The sequence below is a fragment of the Podarcis tiliguerta genome (assembly GCF_965153285.1).
Source record: "Podarcis tiliguerta genome assembly, chromosome: 1".
Taxonomy (NCBI): domain Eukaryota; kingdom Metazoa; phylum Chordata; class Lepidosauria; order Squamata; family Lacertidae; genus Podarcis; species Podarcis tiliguerta.
This window is the reverse complement of record NC_139534.1, coordinates 17,647,180-17,664,777: the sequence shown is the minus strand read 5'-3', so window position 1 is coordinate 17,664,777 and position 17,598 is coordinate 17,647,180. Positions and strand designations below refer to the sequence as shown.

Sequence of the window (17,598 nt, the reverse complement as noted above, 5' to 3'; positions counted from 1 at the left end):
CATCAGTAGATCTTAAATGCCATTTTGGTAGGGGAGCAGAACTGATTGCATATTTTGAAAGAAATGCTAGTTTGGGAAAGAAAAAAAACAAACACCATCCTTCTTGTTTAGTTAGCAAAAAAAAAGTTCTAAATAGCTGGTTGTGTGGGAAAATATTGGGATTGTATTGTTAGCACCCTCATCCTGAATTTGGAAAGAAGTCCTGTTGATTTTAACATTTCTTCCCGGTACATCAAGGAAGGCAGTGTACCATATATATAATCTGCATCAAATTAAAATGGACTTACATCAGAGCAAACAGAGTTTAGCATCAAGATGCCACTGATAAAGTTGTTTATTTAAGCCCTGCTTGCTAAAAAAGAAATAGCCATCTACTAATGTTTCCTACCGGAATGCTAGGCTTCAGAAAGATGCAGAGCCTTTCAAAATAAATCGAGTGTTGTGGAAAATAGAGTGATTCTGTGAGCTGCACAAATCTTTGTTCAGTCGTTTCTGAGGAAATCTTTTGGATAGTCTAGTGGGTGGGCAGGCTTTCAGGATGTACTTTGTTTTTTCTAGAAACCCCTGAGATCCGTACATTTGGAATGAAAGAATTAACAAGCCCAGGAACTTGAGCTCACATTCCTTCCACAGCAAATCCGCTCCTGGTGTCTCCCAGTCCCTTAGGTTTCATGATTTCAGCATTATAATGAGTAGGGAGGCGGGTCACAAAGACACTCTCCTTTGGGCTGCTTCCATTTTGTTAATGACTGGAAGCCAGAAATCCCTTGCTGACCTACATAAAATAACCCTGAGGTCCGCTAGCAGATCCCAGTCTGAACTTATGCCCACCTCTGGAATGTCCGAAGAGATCGTTTTAGAATGCATTCTATTGCTTTTCCTGCAAGTGAGAGATCTAAACATGTGCCCAGTGGCACTGGGAATGGCGAGAGATCTTACCCCTCACTCCACCCCATTCTGTCTTACTATAGGCAGTCCTCTGTACCTATAGAATTCTCACTATTGCTGGCTTTTGAGCTCTGTGCTACTGCAACCCAGTTCTCAAGCCTGGGATTTCCTTTCTCTCTTTTGTGGCGGGGGGGGGGGGCAGGAAGCAATTGCTGACACTCAAAACCTAAAAAGATGCGCTGCACCAACTCCTGAATTAACCTTCTGTTGCGTACAACCCACTTTAACTGTATCTGAAGATGGGCACGAGAAGCTGGCGCCTCTGTTACTAGATCATTTTTTATATTTATTTTTGCTTTTCATTCCTTGCCATTTAACTTTCGCTGAATGGGAGCGCTCCTTAGCCACGTGAAAAGAGGCAGAAAGAGAACTTAAAATGGGGGGGGGGGCATTGAAAACCAAGCAACACCTGTGCAAATATAGGGGGAAATGTAAAACAGTTCTCTTCCTCTTCCTTTCCCCTTCTTTTTCCAAGGTATCCCCCGCTAGTCATTTGTATTACAGATGCGGGTGGGAGTCTCGTGTGAAAACACCCCATAATGCCAGAGTATCGCTGCTGAAAAAAATACAGCAAGGCTTGCTGTTTCAATTCAGCCTTAATTGGGGCAAGGAGGGGTGTTTTGTGAGGGCACGGAGTGTGCCTTAAAAGGCGACAATTTGGGTCTTTGCTAGTTCCCCTCTGCGCAGCCTGCCCAGAGATTGACTGTGAAATTTTGATTGCTCGGTTCCACATACAGCATCTCTCTAGGCGAACGTTCGTTCCCAGTTGCCTTTGCTACCAAGGCAGCCTGCAGACAGCCTGGGAAGGAGCTGGTTAATGCATGCTAAGCCCACCCTCGCAGCCCACACTTTCTTGACTTCTCCTCTTATCCTGCTTCGCCTACATGAACAACATTCGCAGCAGCAGAAACGCCTCCTCTCTGTAACCTTCACAGAAAACCTGCAATTTCCATCTTCTGCTCTGGGCAGGAATTTCTATTTTAAAAGTTGGTCATCCCAAGATGTTGACTTGGATAGGGAGATGTTGAAGATTTCTGGCCCGCCGTTTGTTTGATAGTTAAAACAACTACTGTACAGTAATTCCACACTTCTTAGCATTTCTGTAGCATTCCCCAGGCTGTTCCTCTAATGCCTGCCACATATCACATCTTGTAATTGTACGTTAAAACAATTGGCTTTACAGCGTGACCATAACCATGCCTCCTTGCCAGTAAATCCTATTTCGTTCAGTGGGCCTTACTCCAAGGTAATTGGTGTTAGGATTGCAGTCTTAGTAGCACTGTGCTTTTGTTATTAAGGATGCAAACTCATCTAGTGCTGTGGAAAACAAAGTCTTTCCTTCTTGCTACTCCCTTTCCAATCCCATTTAGATAAATGTCCCCCCCCCCCCCAATTCTTAGTAACTGGCCTTAGTAACTTATTTTTTATTTAGGGGATTTAAACCCTGTTGTGAAGTTCAGCCTGCCATTTACTTCTCAGACTACCAGCATAAAACAATACAAATACAGCAACAATTATTTAAGAAACAGCACAAGACAATAGCAGGAAACGGCAGATGTATAATTAGGGGGGGAAAGGTGAATAATCCCTGGATATAAAAGGTGTCTGGTGTTTTCCCCTATCACTCCAGACCCTACTTGAAAAATCAAAATATTGAAAACGTATTGGAAATTTTCTCTCTCACACACATCCCCCTGGTATCACTGTTTCTACCAGAAGGTTTTTACAACTTTCAAAGTTAAGGCTGCACTCACCCTGATGATTCAGTGAGAGGATTCGACATATGTAGTTTATCATTCAGTTTCCCTGTCGTCAGATCTGGCTTCAACTCCTCAGACAACATAAAGCTTGTTGAGGGAATTTTAAAAGCCTCTTGAGGCTGGTTGCGTGTTCATACGTGCAAACCTGTAGGTGCTGAAAGGCACAGCCACTTATTCACATGTGCCAGTAAATAATTTGATGGTGGACGACTCACAGCTAAATATGTCTTTAGCTTCTATTGACCGGCATTGCCCAAGATGTGATACCCAGAATTCGACCCGTGCCTTTTGATCTGTGAAGCTGTGACCGTTGAACAACAACAAAAAATGCATTGTATGCAGTGTTTGAAAGTGAGATAGACAAGCTAAGAGCCAAATGGCTCCTGCGACCTGGGTTGTGGGCAACAAAACAGAAAGTCTAGTCGCCATGGGGCGTTGGCAAAATTTTTTATTTATTATTTTGATAGGCATGAACTAGTACAGTGGTACCTCAGGTTACATACACTTCAGGTTACAGGCGCTTCAGGTTACAGACTCCACTAACCCAGAAATAGTGCTTCAGGTTAAGAACTTTGCTTCAGGATAAGAACAGAAATCGGGCTCCGGCAGCGTGGCAGCAGCAGGAAACCCCATTAGCTAAAGTGGTGCTTCAGGTTAAGAACAGTTTCAGGTTAAGTACGGACCTCCGGAACGAATTAAGTACTTAACCTGAGGTACCACTGTACACAATTCACATAAGTGACACATTGTTAGGATCACATTTTTAGCAGAAATGGTTAATACAGGTTTAATTTGGTGTTTACAATAAAAATATTGGTACCGTACTTCAAATTTCAAAACACTCTAGTCTTTCTTGTTAGACTCCTTAGCATACTGTTTATCCTTAACATATACTTTGAGGCTTCAAAGCACATATCTTTCAGTAATCCTCGAGTGTAGTCCACATGAAAAAAAATGGCATCCAGACCTTTTGAGGTGCTTGCAAATGGAGAATCCATAGGTGCGAAACGCACCTGGTGCCCTGCTAATTTCGAACCATGATTGTATGAACCATTCTTTAGTGCACGGGAGCCATTTACAGACAGGTGACGCTGCATCCGGAGTATCCGCTTCCCTCCCTCCCACGTGGCAGGGTGAAATCTTGGATTTCCACTTGGTGCATGGTTTCACGTGAGCGGCACGCCCTCTCGCTTGGAATTTGGATTAGCCGCTGTGCGGCTGTTGTTGGGCCTTGATCAGATGTAAGTGGTTATGGGAGCACAAGAGGCCATACATGTACAACACTAATTAATATGTTGTGTGCAAAGGAGAAGCTTGTTGGATTGGCGAGGGAAAAAAGTGGGAGGCAGACTATAAGTACGTACTGAGGTGGAATTGCTCCCCTGTTCTTTGCCGCCTCCTGTCTTGTGCTGCACTTTCCACTGGAAAGGTGTTTGTTATAAGTGGAATCAGAGTTTGAAATTTGCCAGGCGCATTTTGCATGCCTTGGGATCCTCGGGTCTTGCCTGTTTTCACATACAGTGGTACCTTGGTTCTCAAACTTAATCCATTCCGGAAGTCCGTTCCAAAACCAAAGCGTTCCAAAACCAAGGCGCGCTTTCCCATGGAAAGTAATGCAAAACGGATTAACCCGTTCCAGGCTTTTAAAAACAACCCTTAAAACAGCAATTTAACACGAATTTTACTATCTAACGAGACCATTGATCCATAAAATGAAAGCAAGGAACAATGCACTGCAGACACACAATCAATCAGTAGCTAAACTGGGTTCCACACAGTCACAAAAACAAAAACACAAAGAGCCGCAAAAACAGACAGACCTCAGCGTAACACTCAAAACGGAAGTGTGGCACTCAGATCGTAAGCGTAAAACTTAAAACCGAGCACATTCAGCTTCCGAAAAAAGTTTGCAAACCAGAACACTTCCGGGTTTGCAGTGTTTGGGTTCCAAGGCATTTGAGAACCAAGGTACCACTGTACTAGCAACACATCATTTAGAATTCTATCAACGATATTTTAATCTGCACAATCGGGACGAATTTCAGGAACCAAAATGTCCTATCGAAAATCACAACCTTTGAGCTGTCTGGCCTCTACATGGCAACTAGACATTCCATTTTGGCACCTGTAACCCTGGTTTAAGCAGCCATTTGGCACCTAGCTTTATATATCTGAGTTTCTAACACTGAGTGGAAGACTAGCAATCAGCCTCCGAGAGGGCATGGAGTGGTAATGAAATGAAACCCAGGCCCAAAAATCTGGGGAAGCTCAGGCCCGGTAGGGTAGTAGTGTTGTTTAAAGTTGCTCAGAGTATTGCATTGTGCCAGACTCCTTAAGGGATGTAAACTGGACAATCCTACTGGTGTTTACTCAGAGGTAAGGCTTACTGTTCAGTCCCAGCGCCTGCCAACCTAGCAGTTCGAAAGCACTCCCGGGTGCAAGTAGATAAATAGGGACCGCTTACCAGCGGGAAGGTAAATGGCGTTTCCGTGTGCGGCTCTGGCTCGCCAGGGCAGCGATGTCACGCTGGCCACGTGACCTGGAAGTGTCTCCGGACAGCGCTGGCCCCCGGCCTTTTGAGTGAGATGGGCGCACAACCCTAGAGTCTGTCAATACTGGCCCGTACGGGCAGGGGTACCTTTACCTTTACCTTTAAGGCTTACTGATTGCAGCTGGGCTCCCCCACCCTGAAAGTAGCTATTCTGAAGTTTGCAGGCTTGCGATGCCGTCCTCCCTAGGTTTGCTTAAAAGTGCGATTGAATCCAGGGAGACATATCTTGGAAACTTTTCATTGGTTTTTCCTTAGTGTGTTGGGAGTTCTAGCTACTGTGAGGCACTCACTGGAGTGCATTTGGTTCCCATAATAATGTCAGCTGTGGCCTTGACACCCCCAGAGTCCCCACACAGAACACAGCTACTTTATAATATCATCATGGGACGTCCACAAAGTATAAAACAATGCAGCTACATAAGGCCATGAACCATTCCCACCGTATAATTATAAGCAAGCCGCTTGCATAAATACATTTAAGTGTGTCTACAAACTCAATGAGAGGTGTGAGCTTGCTTCTGCTGGCTAATCCCATTTGCATTCGCACTTGAGGCAAGCAGAATCTCATCTCATCAACACAAGGAAGCCTTTCTCTCTCTTTTTTCATATTTCATACTTGTCAAGAGTTGAAAATCTCCATTCACAATATATTGTGCCATGGAGAACTGTAGAATAATAGCCAATGCTCTTGAAGAGAAGCATGGATACTGTTTCTAGCTTTTGTGTGTGTGTCTGTGTGTGTGTGTACACAAACATACACTGTACTATACAGTGGTGCCTCGCAAGACGAAATTAATTCGTTCTGCGAGTTTTTTCGTCTTGTGAATTTTTTGTCTTGTGAAGCACGGTTTCCCATAGGAAATGCATTGACGGTTTCCCATAGGAATGCATTGACGGTTTTAAGAAAAAGGCGCAAGACGTTTTCGTCTTGCAAAGCAAGCCCATAGGGAAATTCGTCTTGCGAAGCAACTCAAAAAACAAAAAACTCTTTCGTCTTGTGAGTTTTTCGTCTTGCGAGGCATTCGTCTTGCGAGGTACCACTGTACTATACTATACTATACTATACTATACTATACTGTACAGTGGTACCTCAGGTTAAGTACTTAATTCGTTCTGGAGGTCCTTTCTTAACCTGAAACTGTTCTTAACCTGAAGCACCACTTTAGCTAATGGGGCCTCCTGCTGCTGCCGCACTGCCGGAGCACGATTTCTGTTCTCATCCTGAAGCAAAGTTCTTAACCTGAAGCGCTTTTTCTGGGTTAGCAGAGTCTGTAACCTGAAGTGTATGTAACCTGAAGCATATGTAACCTGAGGTACCACTGTACTGTACTGTACTGTACTATACTGTACTGTACTATACTATACTATACTATACTATACTATACTATACTGTACAGCACTGATATGTTTAAATGCTTCTTTGATTCTTCTTGAACTTTCCCGCCACACTTGCCGTCCGCTCCTGCCACACCAGTGTGGCATGCCACACCCTTTGAGAAACGCCATTCTGACTTAATGCTTTGCGAGACCAAATCAACAGGTGGAGATCTTTAGGCTTGTGAACAGGTTCAGGTTCAGGACATTAATAATTTGGGTCATGATGGAGGTGCCTAGGCACAGCGCGGCCAACCTCTGAGCAGACGTCTACAGAATTGCACCGTTCACATTTTCGTTGTTTGCAGTAGGGAAGCTAAGCACAAGCTTTAAGACTTTCCCACGGGAGTCAATTTTTATTTAAAACAGATCTACTTTGCCTTTCTGGACACCTGAGGCACCTGAGTTGAAAAGTTCAGAGATGAGCATGCAAAGCTGGCTGATAGAAGCAGACTTTCTTATATCCGATCCCCAGTCACCTTCCCATATTTCTTCTAAGTGTTGGGCAGGTGGGTTGGGAAAGTCACCTTCTGCTAGTCCCATACAGATCATGTATTTCTGGACCCAACCCATATTCAGGGATGGTGGATGTTTGGATGTTTGGAGAAAAGGTTGGATGTAGGTGAATCCCTGGAGTCTGCCTCTGGTTACAGTCTTAAGGTGAAATGTGTGTGTTGTGGCGGCCGCCATCTTAGATGGCTCTAAAAAACTGTTGGACAAATTCAAGGAGGGTGAAGTTATCAATAGGTACAAACCAAAACAGCTAGGCTCTGCCTCCACTTCTGGAAGCAGTGGGGGACTCATAAGTGGGGAGAGCGCTGTTGCCCTTGGGCCCACCTTCTTGGCTTCCCACCAATCTCTAGTTGGCCACTGTGGGAAAGGGATTACAGGACTATATGGACCATCAGCTAGCTTTTCTTCTGTTCTTATGGGAAGAGGTAGCAGACCTCCAAACAGGACTCATTTAGGTGCTATGTGGGCTTCAGGTTATACCTAGAACCCAAGACCAAACGTGGAATCTGCACAGCACCTAACCAAACGTGGAATCTGCACAGCACCTATGTGCACAACACACATGCACACACACACAGGCAGAAACAAGAGTTCAGAAGTAATTGAAGACCCTCACAATATCCAGCTTGATTTTACTTACTTTCTATATACAAATATAGTTAGTAATAATTTTATGTAGCAGTGGATAGTCCCCAGCTCCCCATTTTTAACCTTAGCTTGCAAAAGGGCATCTCTTGTGAGGGGGTTATGCCTTTTATGGCAAAACCACTCTGTTGCCACCTTGATCTAAAATTGTAAATATTATTAAATATTAATGTTTCACTGAAAGCAGCCTGGTACGATTTGACTTGGCCAGATACATGTCCAAATCCAAAGTCTGGCCTGGGGGCCCACCGGCCCCTGTGGTAGTTTATTTATTGGGGTAAAATTATTTTTTAAAAAGCTGAACCACTTCAATCCCCCCCCCCCCCAAAAAAAACCACAACACCTCAACACTTTGGTTGGCCCTCAAGCATGTTCACTTCATCAAATCTGGCCCTCTTTGAAAAAGGTTTAGACACTCCTGGTGTAGCATTTACAAATTGGCAGATAATGTATCAGTGATGAGCTGAAAATGGGCTTAATTTAACTTATTCATGTCTTTTTTATTTAATGTATTAGTTTTCTTGTGTGATTTTTGGAGATCTGTAGGAGCCGGAGACTTTTTAAAGCTTAGCAGATACATCCTTGTGTTAAAAAAGTTTAGGTTTAACCATTCGACTTACATTCTGTGCTTGCTTCAGAAAGTTTTCTGTTGATTCAAAAGTTCACAGGCAGCAAAACTACTTTTGTGTGTGGGAATCAGCCAGAGCTCTTCGTGCTTTTGCATGTGGGCGAAGCAACAATTCTTTAATTTTACCTTTGCACAGTGGGCTACTTGTACACAAACTCTCTCAAACGCCCATCTTCTCTCCATCCGGACAGGCAAGGAGCATTATCCTGAGTCCAAGGACACATTTCAGCCAGGCAAAAACACTTGAGATGTGAAGCAGCAGGGCTAATGAGGGATACGGTTTCTGGGGTGTTCTCGAGTCAGATAGCGGGGCCACGTTCATCACTTGGGCATAAGATTCTCTACCCTTATTTTAAATGGTCAAAAAGTTAAAGGAACAGTCCTTCAGTAAAGGTAAAGGGACCCCTGACCATTCGGTCCAGTCGTGGCCGACTCTGGGGTTGCGGCACTCATCTCTCTTTATTGGCCGAGGGAGCCGGCGTACAGCCTCCGGGTCATGTGACCAGCATGACTAAGCAGCTTCTGGCGAACCAGAGCAGCGCACGGAAACGCCGTTTACCTTCCCGCCGCAGTGGTACCTGTTTATCTACTTGCACTTTGACATGCTTTCGAACTGCTAGGTTGGCAGGAGCTGGGACCGAGTAACAGGAGCTCACCCCGTCGCGGGGATTCGAACCGCCGACCTTGTGATCAGCAAGTCCTAGGCTCTGTGGTTTAACCCATAGCGCCACCCGCGTCCCTAGCCCTTCAGTATCTTAAGTTAAATTGAAGTGGTTCAAAGTAACTGTTGATCAGTGTTTTGAAATCAGCTAGGCACGTTTTTCACCTGGCTATCGACCACTTACAACCTGGCTCCAGGATGGTCCGTGACATCTCCACAATCTGGAGGGACATGGCTGGGGGAATCATTGGATCTCGCTTGTTTTCACACACTAACACCACATCCTGTAGAATTCTATCAGTTATATTTTATCTGCATAGTTAGAAAGAATTTCTGGAACCGAAGATGCTTTTTCTGTGCAGTCTGAGCAGGTGACAGCCTTGAACTAGGTTAAGAACTTGGAGAGCTTAAAGAGGAAAAGTCACTTGATTCAGGGACAGGAAGAGAACTGTTGCTACGTGTCATTTGGTTTCCTATGCGCGCGCGCACACACACACATGCAGAAACAGGAGTTCAGAAGTAATCGAAGGCCCTCACAATATGCAGCTCGATTTTACTTTCTGTATACAAATACACTTCTTAATAATTTTATGTAGCAGCGATTAGTCCCCAGCTCCCTGTTTTTAACACTAGTGTGCAAAAGGGGTATCTATTTTTTTTGGGGGGGGGATTTATGCCTTTTATGGCAGAACCAGTCTGTTGTTGCTCCCTGGATCTAAAATTGTAAATATTAATAAAGGTTAATGTTTCACAGAAAGCGGCCTGTTATGATTTGACTTGGGCAGATACTACATACATACTGGCCTATTCTGACCACTTTTTCTTAACGGTGACTGCTCAAAATTGCACAGGAAAGGCATTTTGCTTCCTGAAATTCATTCCGATTATGCAGATAGGCATGAACCTCCATATGGTGATGTCAGACACCATCCTCGCACCTAGGCATCTTTGCTTGGTCGCATGTGGTCAATAGCCAGGTGCAAAATGCGCCTGGCTCCTGGCTAATTTCAAACACTGAAGATGATTAGGGTTTTTTTGGATTTTTTTAACATTGAACCAGGTCCCGGTCCAGTCCTCTCTTTGTTGTACCATGCAAGATCCTGTAACTACAGTGGTACCTCAGGTTACATAAGCTTCAGGTTACAGACTCCGCTAACCCAGAAATAGTGCTTCAGGTTAAGAACTTTGCTTGAGGATGAGAACAGAAATCATGCTCCGGTGGCACGGCAGCAGCAGGAGGCCCCATTAACTAAAGTGGTGCTTCAGGTTAAGAACAGTTTCAGGTTAAGTACGGACCGCCGGAACGAATTAAATACTTAACCCGAGGTACCACTGTACTCTCTTTGTTGTACCATGCAAGATCCTGTAACTAATAAGTTTGTTCACCAGCAAACCTCCCTTGCCACCCAAAGCACAGACGTTTTGAAAGAACCAACGAGGGTTGGAAAACGCATCTGGAAGTGGACATTCATTTTGTTACCCTTATTCTTCTTCTACTTCTTCTTCTTTTGCAGGGCTCTCCACCCACCATGGCCACAGCGTTACCCAGAACCCTTGGAGAATTGCAGCTGTACCGAATCCTGCAGAAAGCCAACCTCTTGTTCTACTTCGATGCCTTCATTCAGCAGGGAGGGGATGACGTCCAGCAGTTGTGTGAAGCCGGGGAAGAGGAGTTCCTGGAGATCATGGCGCTCGTCGGCATGGCCAGCAAACCCCTTCACGTCCGAAGACTGCAGAAGGCTTTGAGAGACTGGGTGACAAACCCAGGCCTTTTTAACCAGCCTCTTACTTCCTTACCGGTCAGTAGCATCCCAATATATAAGTTACCGGAAGGATCTCCTGCTTGGTTGGGAATCTCATGCAATAGTTACGAAAGGAATAGTAATACCCGGGAGCCTCACTTGAAGATTCCAAAATGTGCCGCCACCACCTGCGTTCAGAGCGTCGGTGCGGGCAAGTCCGACGGGGTGGGGAGCTTGACTCTGCAGAGCGGCAGCGAAACGAGACTGTGGCAAGGCCACCACACTACAGAGAGCGAGCACAGCCTTTCCCCAGCCGACGTCGGCTCTCCGGCCTCACCAAAGGACAACACGGAAACCCTGGACGCGGCGGCGGCCCTGTCGGTCACCGAGTGCGTCGAGCGCATGGTTCCCACCCTCCCCAAAAGTGACTTGAACGAAGTCAAGGAACTGCTGAAAATCAACAAAAAGCTGGCCAAGATGGTGGGCCACATCTTTGAGATGAGCGACGAGGACCCTCACAAAGAGGAGGAGATCAGGAAATTCAGTGCAATATACGGCAGGTTTGACTCGAAAAGGAAAGATGGCAAGCATCTCACCCTCCACGAGGTAAAATGGCGCGAGCAAGAATCAGTTTTCCCTGTTCTTTCCCAGTCTTCTTCTCAGAGGTTCTCTCGTCCTCAGGCCGCACCAGCCCAGATACTACATTTTTCTTAGGGGAAGCACAGAAAATCCAAATCTGGTCAGGCCAGTAATAATTGTTAAGGCAGCAAGCAAGACCTTATAACATAATATTTGTACTTCTTTGTGTGCCTCCTTCACAAGAGGTCCAGAGGGTGGTAACATGAGAACGGGGCCTTTTCTGCAGTGGCCCCGTCTGTGGTATGCTCTCCCCAGGGAGGTTCGCCTGGCGCCTTCATTGTACACCTTTAGGTGCCAGGCAAGAACAAACTCTTTAACCAAGCCTTTGGCTGATTCACATCCAATGCCCTTTTAAAAAGTGTTGGGTGTTATTGGGTTAGTTTTTTTAAAAAAATATTGATTATGTATTTTGTGTTTTCATATTTTGATTTTATCTTGTGAGACCTGCGAGTATAGGGCGGTATAGTAGTAGTAGTAATAATAATAATAATAATAATAATAATAATAATAGGGCACATTTTAAAAGATGCATCATCTAACCTGAAAGTTGTCAGGTGTCTTTCTGAAGAACAGGCTGCATAGCTAAAATGGCACTTTAAATGGAAAGCTGCTGTTTTTTTCCTGTGCAATTATTTATGTGTTGCCTTTTAACCCAAAGAAAGTCCCCAGTTTAGCTTAAAAATAATAATGAGAGAAACAGATTAAAAACTGGGGCAGGTGTGGATCACCTTTAAAAACAGTCTGGAATTAATGGATTATATAACTATACGACCAGCAATATCAATGACCTTAAAGATAGGCATGGCTTAAGTCAATTTGTCTCCTGCGTTCTACTGGATGCCTTTAAAAACTGACCCCAAACTGGGTGCTATAAGAAAGTTTCAGTGGCCTTCCTAAAGCTAAACAAAGATGAAGTCAGTCTAAATTTCCTAGGAAGGGAGATCTATAACCAGGGTGCCAACACAAAAAAGACTCTGCCCCTGTTTTCACCAACAGAAACTCTTGGTGGGGCATAACAGCTAGCTCTTAAATCAGCTTTATTTGGGATAAGGCAGCCTTTCAGATATCCTGGCCCAAAATTGTTGCAGGTTGCTGTGTGATCTTGCAGAGTCTGACATGTTAACTAAAGTGATATTGCCTAGACTAAACATTTTGTTTCCTGCTCTGGTTGGTTGGTAAAGATTGGCAGTGCAAGTAGCCTGTTCCGTTAAGCTAGACCAGAGTTTCCCAAACTTGAGCCTCCAACTGTTTTTTTAGACTACAAATCCTATCATCCCTAGCTAGCAGAACCAGTGGTTACGGCTCATGGGACCTGTAGTCCAAAAACAGCTTGAGACCCAAGTTTAGGAAACCCTGAGTTTGACCAAAGGAACCGTGGGCACTTAAGGAAAGGCCTAATACATGAGTCTTAAAATTAATCTTGATCGTTGTTCAAGCAAAGAACAGCTGCATCTCTAAGGAAGGGTCTATCAGACTATAGGCCGAATTCTCTAAATTATTAAGTCCCTCAATTCACAAAGGAATGAATCTTGTCATTCGCTTCAGGAGTATCTCTTTACCAAATTGCATGTTTCTATGTTGCACATTGTAGCTTTAAATTCCAGGTTTAACTGTCCTTGTTTGTTTGGGTACTATTGATGAACAGTTACAGTACATGCAACACAAAGCAAATATTGTGTCAGCATTTCTTCATTTTACAGTTGATGCAACATTTCCCCCCTCACAATTTGGAGAAAACTAGCGAAGTATTTCCTTTCAGAAAATGCAAGATGAAAAAAGAAGGGCGTTGTAATAGTACTTCCATCCACCAGAGTTAAATTTACTGGCTGGAGCTCTGTGGAAATCAATGGTCCTTTGACTTTAAAGCTGCAAAACTCCTTTCTTCTCGATGAAAAACTTCCTGAGCAGTTTTGTGGATTTTTTAAAAACTCGTTTAGACAAACACATTTTCTCCTGTACCCCACATGATGGATATAAATTTATCGTGCCAATGTGTGTACTATAGTCTAAAACAAAAGAGATCCTCTGTTTTACCTTCAGATAAAACAAATGTCTGAATAGCAGTGTGGCCATTTCAGGGATGCAGACAAATTGCACTGTGATGTGAAACGCTAATCCAATGGTATTAAAACATTGTGCTTCCCTTATAAGTTCAAAGCCATGGTTTCCTTAAAAAAGGTTTTGATTTGTGCACCACTTAAAAATTTAGCCCCTTTTTTTTTTTTTTTACGAGCATGAGCTATAGTCAGATGCTGAAATGGATTGAACAGAAGGAAGCATATTTTGAGTTGTGGTTGCTTGGATTGTAGAAGAAAACTTTGAGGTGGAATCTTCATCCGGTGATGCGTTTTCGTTCTTCCATCAAGTTTTTAAATGAGAGTGAAATCCATAGTTGAAACAAATAGGCTTTGCACATAGGTTTTTCTATTTTGTTCCAATTTTCCCACCTAAATTGATTTGTTTAGGACAGGGGTGGCCAACTCCTGAGAGACTGCGATCTACTTTCAGAATTAAAATCTGGCAATGATCTACCCCCACTTTTTTTTTAGGGAGGAGAAAAGCCCCGTTTTTGAGGGGTTCAGGTCTAAGTTGTTGAGCTTTTTTTAGGGAGAAGAAGAATGGCCCCGTTTTTATACAAATACTTTCTTAGGAGGGATGTTCCGTTTTTGGAGAGGGTTAAAGCCCCATACGGCCTAGGACCCTCGTACCTACGGGACCGCCTCTCCTAGTATGCCCCACAGAGGAACTCACGGTCTTCAAATAAAAACATCTTGAAGGTCCCAGGCCTCAAACAGGTTAGGCTGGCCTCAACTAGAGCCAGGGCTTTTTCGGCTGCGGCTCCAACCTGGTGGAACGCTCTGTCACAAGAGACAAGGGCCCTGCAGGACTTGACATCTTTGCGCAAGGCCTGCAAGACAGAGCTGTTCCACCAGGCTTTTGGTCAGGGCGCAGCCTGACTCCCTCCTTTGGCAATCTTTACAAAACTTTATGGTTGCCATCAATTTTGATTTTAATTAATTTTTATAATGCTTTTATAATGTTGCACTATTTTAGTGTTGTTAGCCACCCTGAGCCCGGCTTCGGCTGGGGAGGGCGGGATATAAATAAAGTTTATTATTATTTATTATTATTATTATTTAAAGGGGCAAGGGTCAAAGGAAAAACATCACTCACAATAATATAGCTTTGAATGAAAACAGCCACAGAGAGAAAGCTCCATCTTCCCTTCTACTGATCAGACAACAATGGAGGGCGGAGCAGGAGTCATTTTCAACAACGATGAGGAAAGGGAGCCAGAGATCGCCCCGCGATCTACCAAAACCTCGCGGGGATCTACCAGTAGCATGGCCAGGAAGGTTAAAGTGTTCATTTGTGGATTTGGTGGCGTTGTGGGTTAAACTACAGAGCCTAGGGCTTGCTGATCAGAAGGTCGGCGGTTCGAATCCCTGCGACGGGGTGAGCTCCCGTTGCTCAGTCCCTGCTCCTGCCAACCTAGCAGTTCAAAAGCACGCCAGTGCAAGTACATAAATAGGTACTGCTCCAACAGGAAGGTCAACGGCATTTCCGTGCGCTGCTCTGGTTTGCCAGAAGCGGCTTAGTCATGCTGGCCACATGACCCGGAAGCTGTCCGCCGGCTCCCTCGGCCAATAAAGCGAGATGGGCGCCGCAACCCCAGAGTCGGCCACGATTGGACCTAATGGTCAGTGGTCCCTTTACCTTTACTTATTCTTTTGGTCAGATTTAGGTTATACAGTGCTACCTTGGTTCTCAAACTTAATCCATTCCGGGAGTCCCTTCAACTCCCGAAACCGTTTGAAAACCAAGACGCGGCTTCTGATTGGCTGCAGGAGTTTCCCACACTCACGCTGCGTTGGATGTTTGGCTTCCGGAAAATTTTCGCAAACCGGAACACTTACTTCCGGGTTTGCGGCGTTCGGAAGCCGATTTATTTGACAACTAAGCCGTTCGGGAACCAAAGTACCACTGTAATCGACTGGCCAAAGATAAATCAGTTGACTGCCTATTACTTAATTGCAGTCAAATACTCAATTAAGCAAAGAATGCCAATGTTTATGTGGATCTTACTTACCCCTCCCCCTTCACGATGGTGTAATTGACTAACTAGGGCAGCAATGACAGCAACACAGCAAATTTCTTCCATCGCCTACCTGCAGTGATTGCCTATACCTCCCAAGTTGGAATGCAAAGCTGTCACTGGTGCAGGGCAGCCTAGGTGAAAAACCAGTGAAAGTTGACTCAGACGTTGCCTAAATTTGGCTTGCTAACTAATTAGAACAGCTGCCTTCAAGAGCCGACACACGTTTTTAATAGTTGGTGGTATTTTCTTCATTTCTGCTTTTCAGTTTATTTTTTTCTTAATTCTAACTGTAGACTTAACTGGTGTTCAATGGAAAAAAGCCAAAGAGAAGAACTGTTCTGTGAATTGTTCATATTTATAGAAACCTTCTTAGCACCGTAAAAATTTTGATGCATTGTAATGAATGATATAGAAAGTTTGTCTGATTGTTTTGTTGTTTCTTGTTTTCAGAAGTTAACATAACCACCCAACTTGTGGATGACCAACTTTTTTTGTCCTAATAAAATTAACGCTTTAAGATGCAATCCTATATGCTTCTGCTTGGGACTGTGTCCTTGACCTTGGTGGAACTTCCGACTTAGAGTTCCTGGGCAATATTTCAAAAGAGACTAAAATCTTTATTGTCTTGTGAAATGGCAAACCTCAGCCAGATCATCCTCTCCCTTAAGCAGGTTATGTCTGGCAGATGTTGGCAACTGCTGATTGTACTCAGTGTTGCATAAAAACATCATGTTGAGTTGCAGGTGTAGGAATCTTGTGTGTCGTAGGTTCTATCGCTAAGACCTATAAGAAAGTAGCCAGTGTTATTCAAAGGGCATACAGGCTGCTTTGGTTTGTTGTAAGCCAGCGTTCACAATTAGCCGGGTGCCTGGTGTATTTTGCGACAGGCAACCCGCCTTTTGCGAGGAAGTGGAGATGTTTGGGGCCTAACATCATCTGGCTGACATGGCTGCAATGCCTCATTATTTATACCCCTGTCCATTTGGCTGGGTTTCCCCATCCACTCTGGGCGGCTCCCAACAGAATATTAAAAACACGACGAAACACCAGACATTAAAAACTTCCCTAAACAGGGCTGCCTTCTAAAAGTCAGATACAGTGGTACCTTGGGTTACATATGCTTCAGGTTACATACGCTTCAGGTTACAGACTCCGCTAACCCAGAAATAGTACCTTGGGTATGCTTCAGGATGAGAACAGAAACTTTGCTTCAGGATGAGAACAGAAATCACATGGCGGCAGCAGGAGGCCCCATTAGCTAAAGTGGTGCTTCAGGTTAAGAACAGTTTCAGGTTAAGAACAGACCTCCGGAACGAATTAAGTACTTAACCCAAGGTACCACTGTAGTTGTTTATTTCCTTGACATCTGATGAGAGGGTGTTCCACAGGGCGGGTGCCGCTACCGAGAAGGCCCTCTGTAATAACGCCAATGGCAAAAGACGAGGACTTAAGCTGGCACTGACCCATGCAACATGCCTCAGATCACCTGGCTCACATAGCACTAGAGTGGTTCATGCTTTTCAAGAAGAAGAATAAAAAAGTGTTGCTGTTTTTTTTAAAAAAGTGACTAGATATTTTGTTTTGGCGCCTGCAAAACGTCAGGAGCCATGTGGTGAATAGCTTTTCTATCTCAGTTTCTAACGCTTGACTGTTGTAAGGTCTTCTGTCCCTCGAGTGGGAATGCAGAACCTCCAACATAATAAGGTCTGCCAGCTGATGTCATATATGATGGGACAGGCAATAGTGGGGCTTGCATGGAAGGCAGTCAGCTGACTCGCAGTGCTTGGGAAGCGCAGTGCCCACGATTGCCAAGCCCTGTGCGTAATAATAATAATAATAATAATAATATTTCCCCAGCCACTCTGGGTGGCTTCCAACAAGAGATAAAAATACATTAAGACATCAGTCATTAAAAACGTCCCTAAACAGGGCTGCCTTCAGATGTCTTCTAAACGTCAGATGGTTGTTTATTTCTTTGACATCTGATGGGAGGGCATTCTAAAGGGCGGGCGCCACTACTGAGAAGGCCCTCTGCCTG

At 44.3% G+C, this 17,598-nt stretch overlaps 1 protein-coding gene across 1 annotated transcript in view; it reads left to right on the top strand.

Annotated features, from left to right (window-relative positions):
• Nucleotides 1-17,598, top strand: part of NAB1 (NGFI-A binding protein 1) — a 47,880-nt gene that overhangs the window by 1,978 nt on the left and 28,304 nt on the right. Inside the window, exon 2 of the mRNA XM_083410392.1 lies at nt 10,595-11,428. Within this exon, the coding sequence (XP_083266518.1) occupies nt 10,610-11,428 (819 nt within the window). The 5' untranslated portion in view covers nt 10,595-10,609. The remainder of the gene's footprint in view (nt 1-10,594; nt 11,429-17,598) is intronic.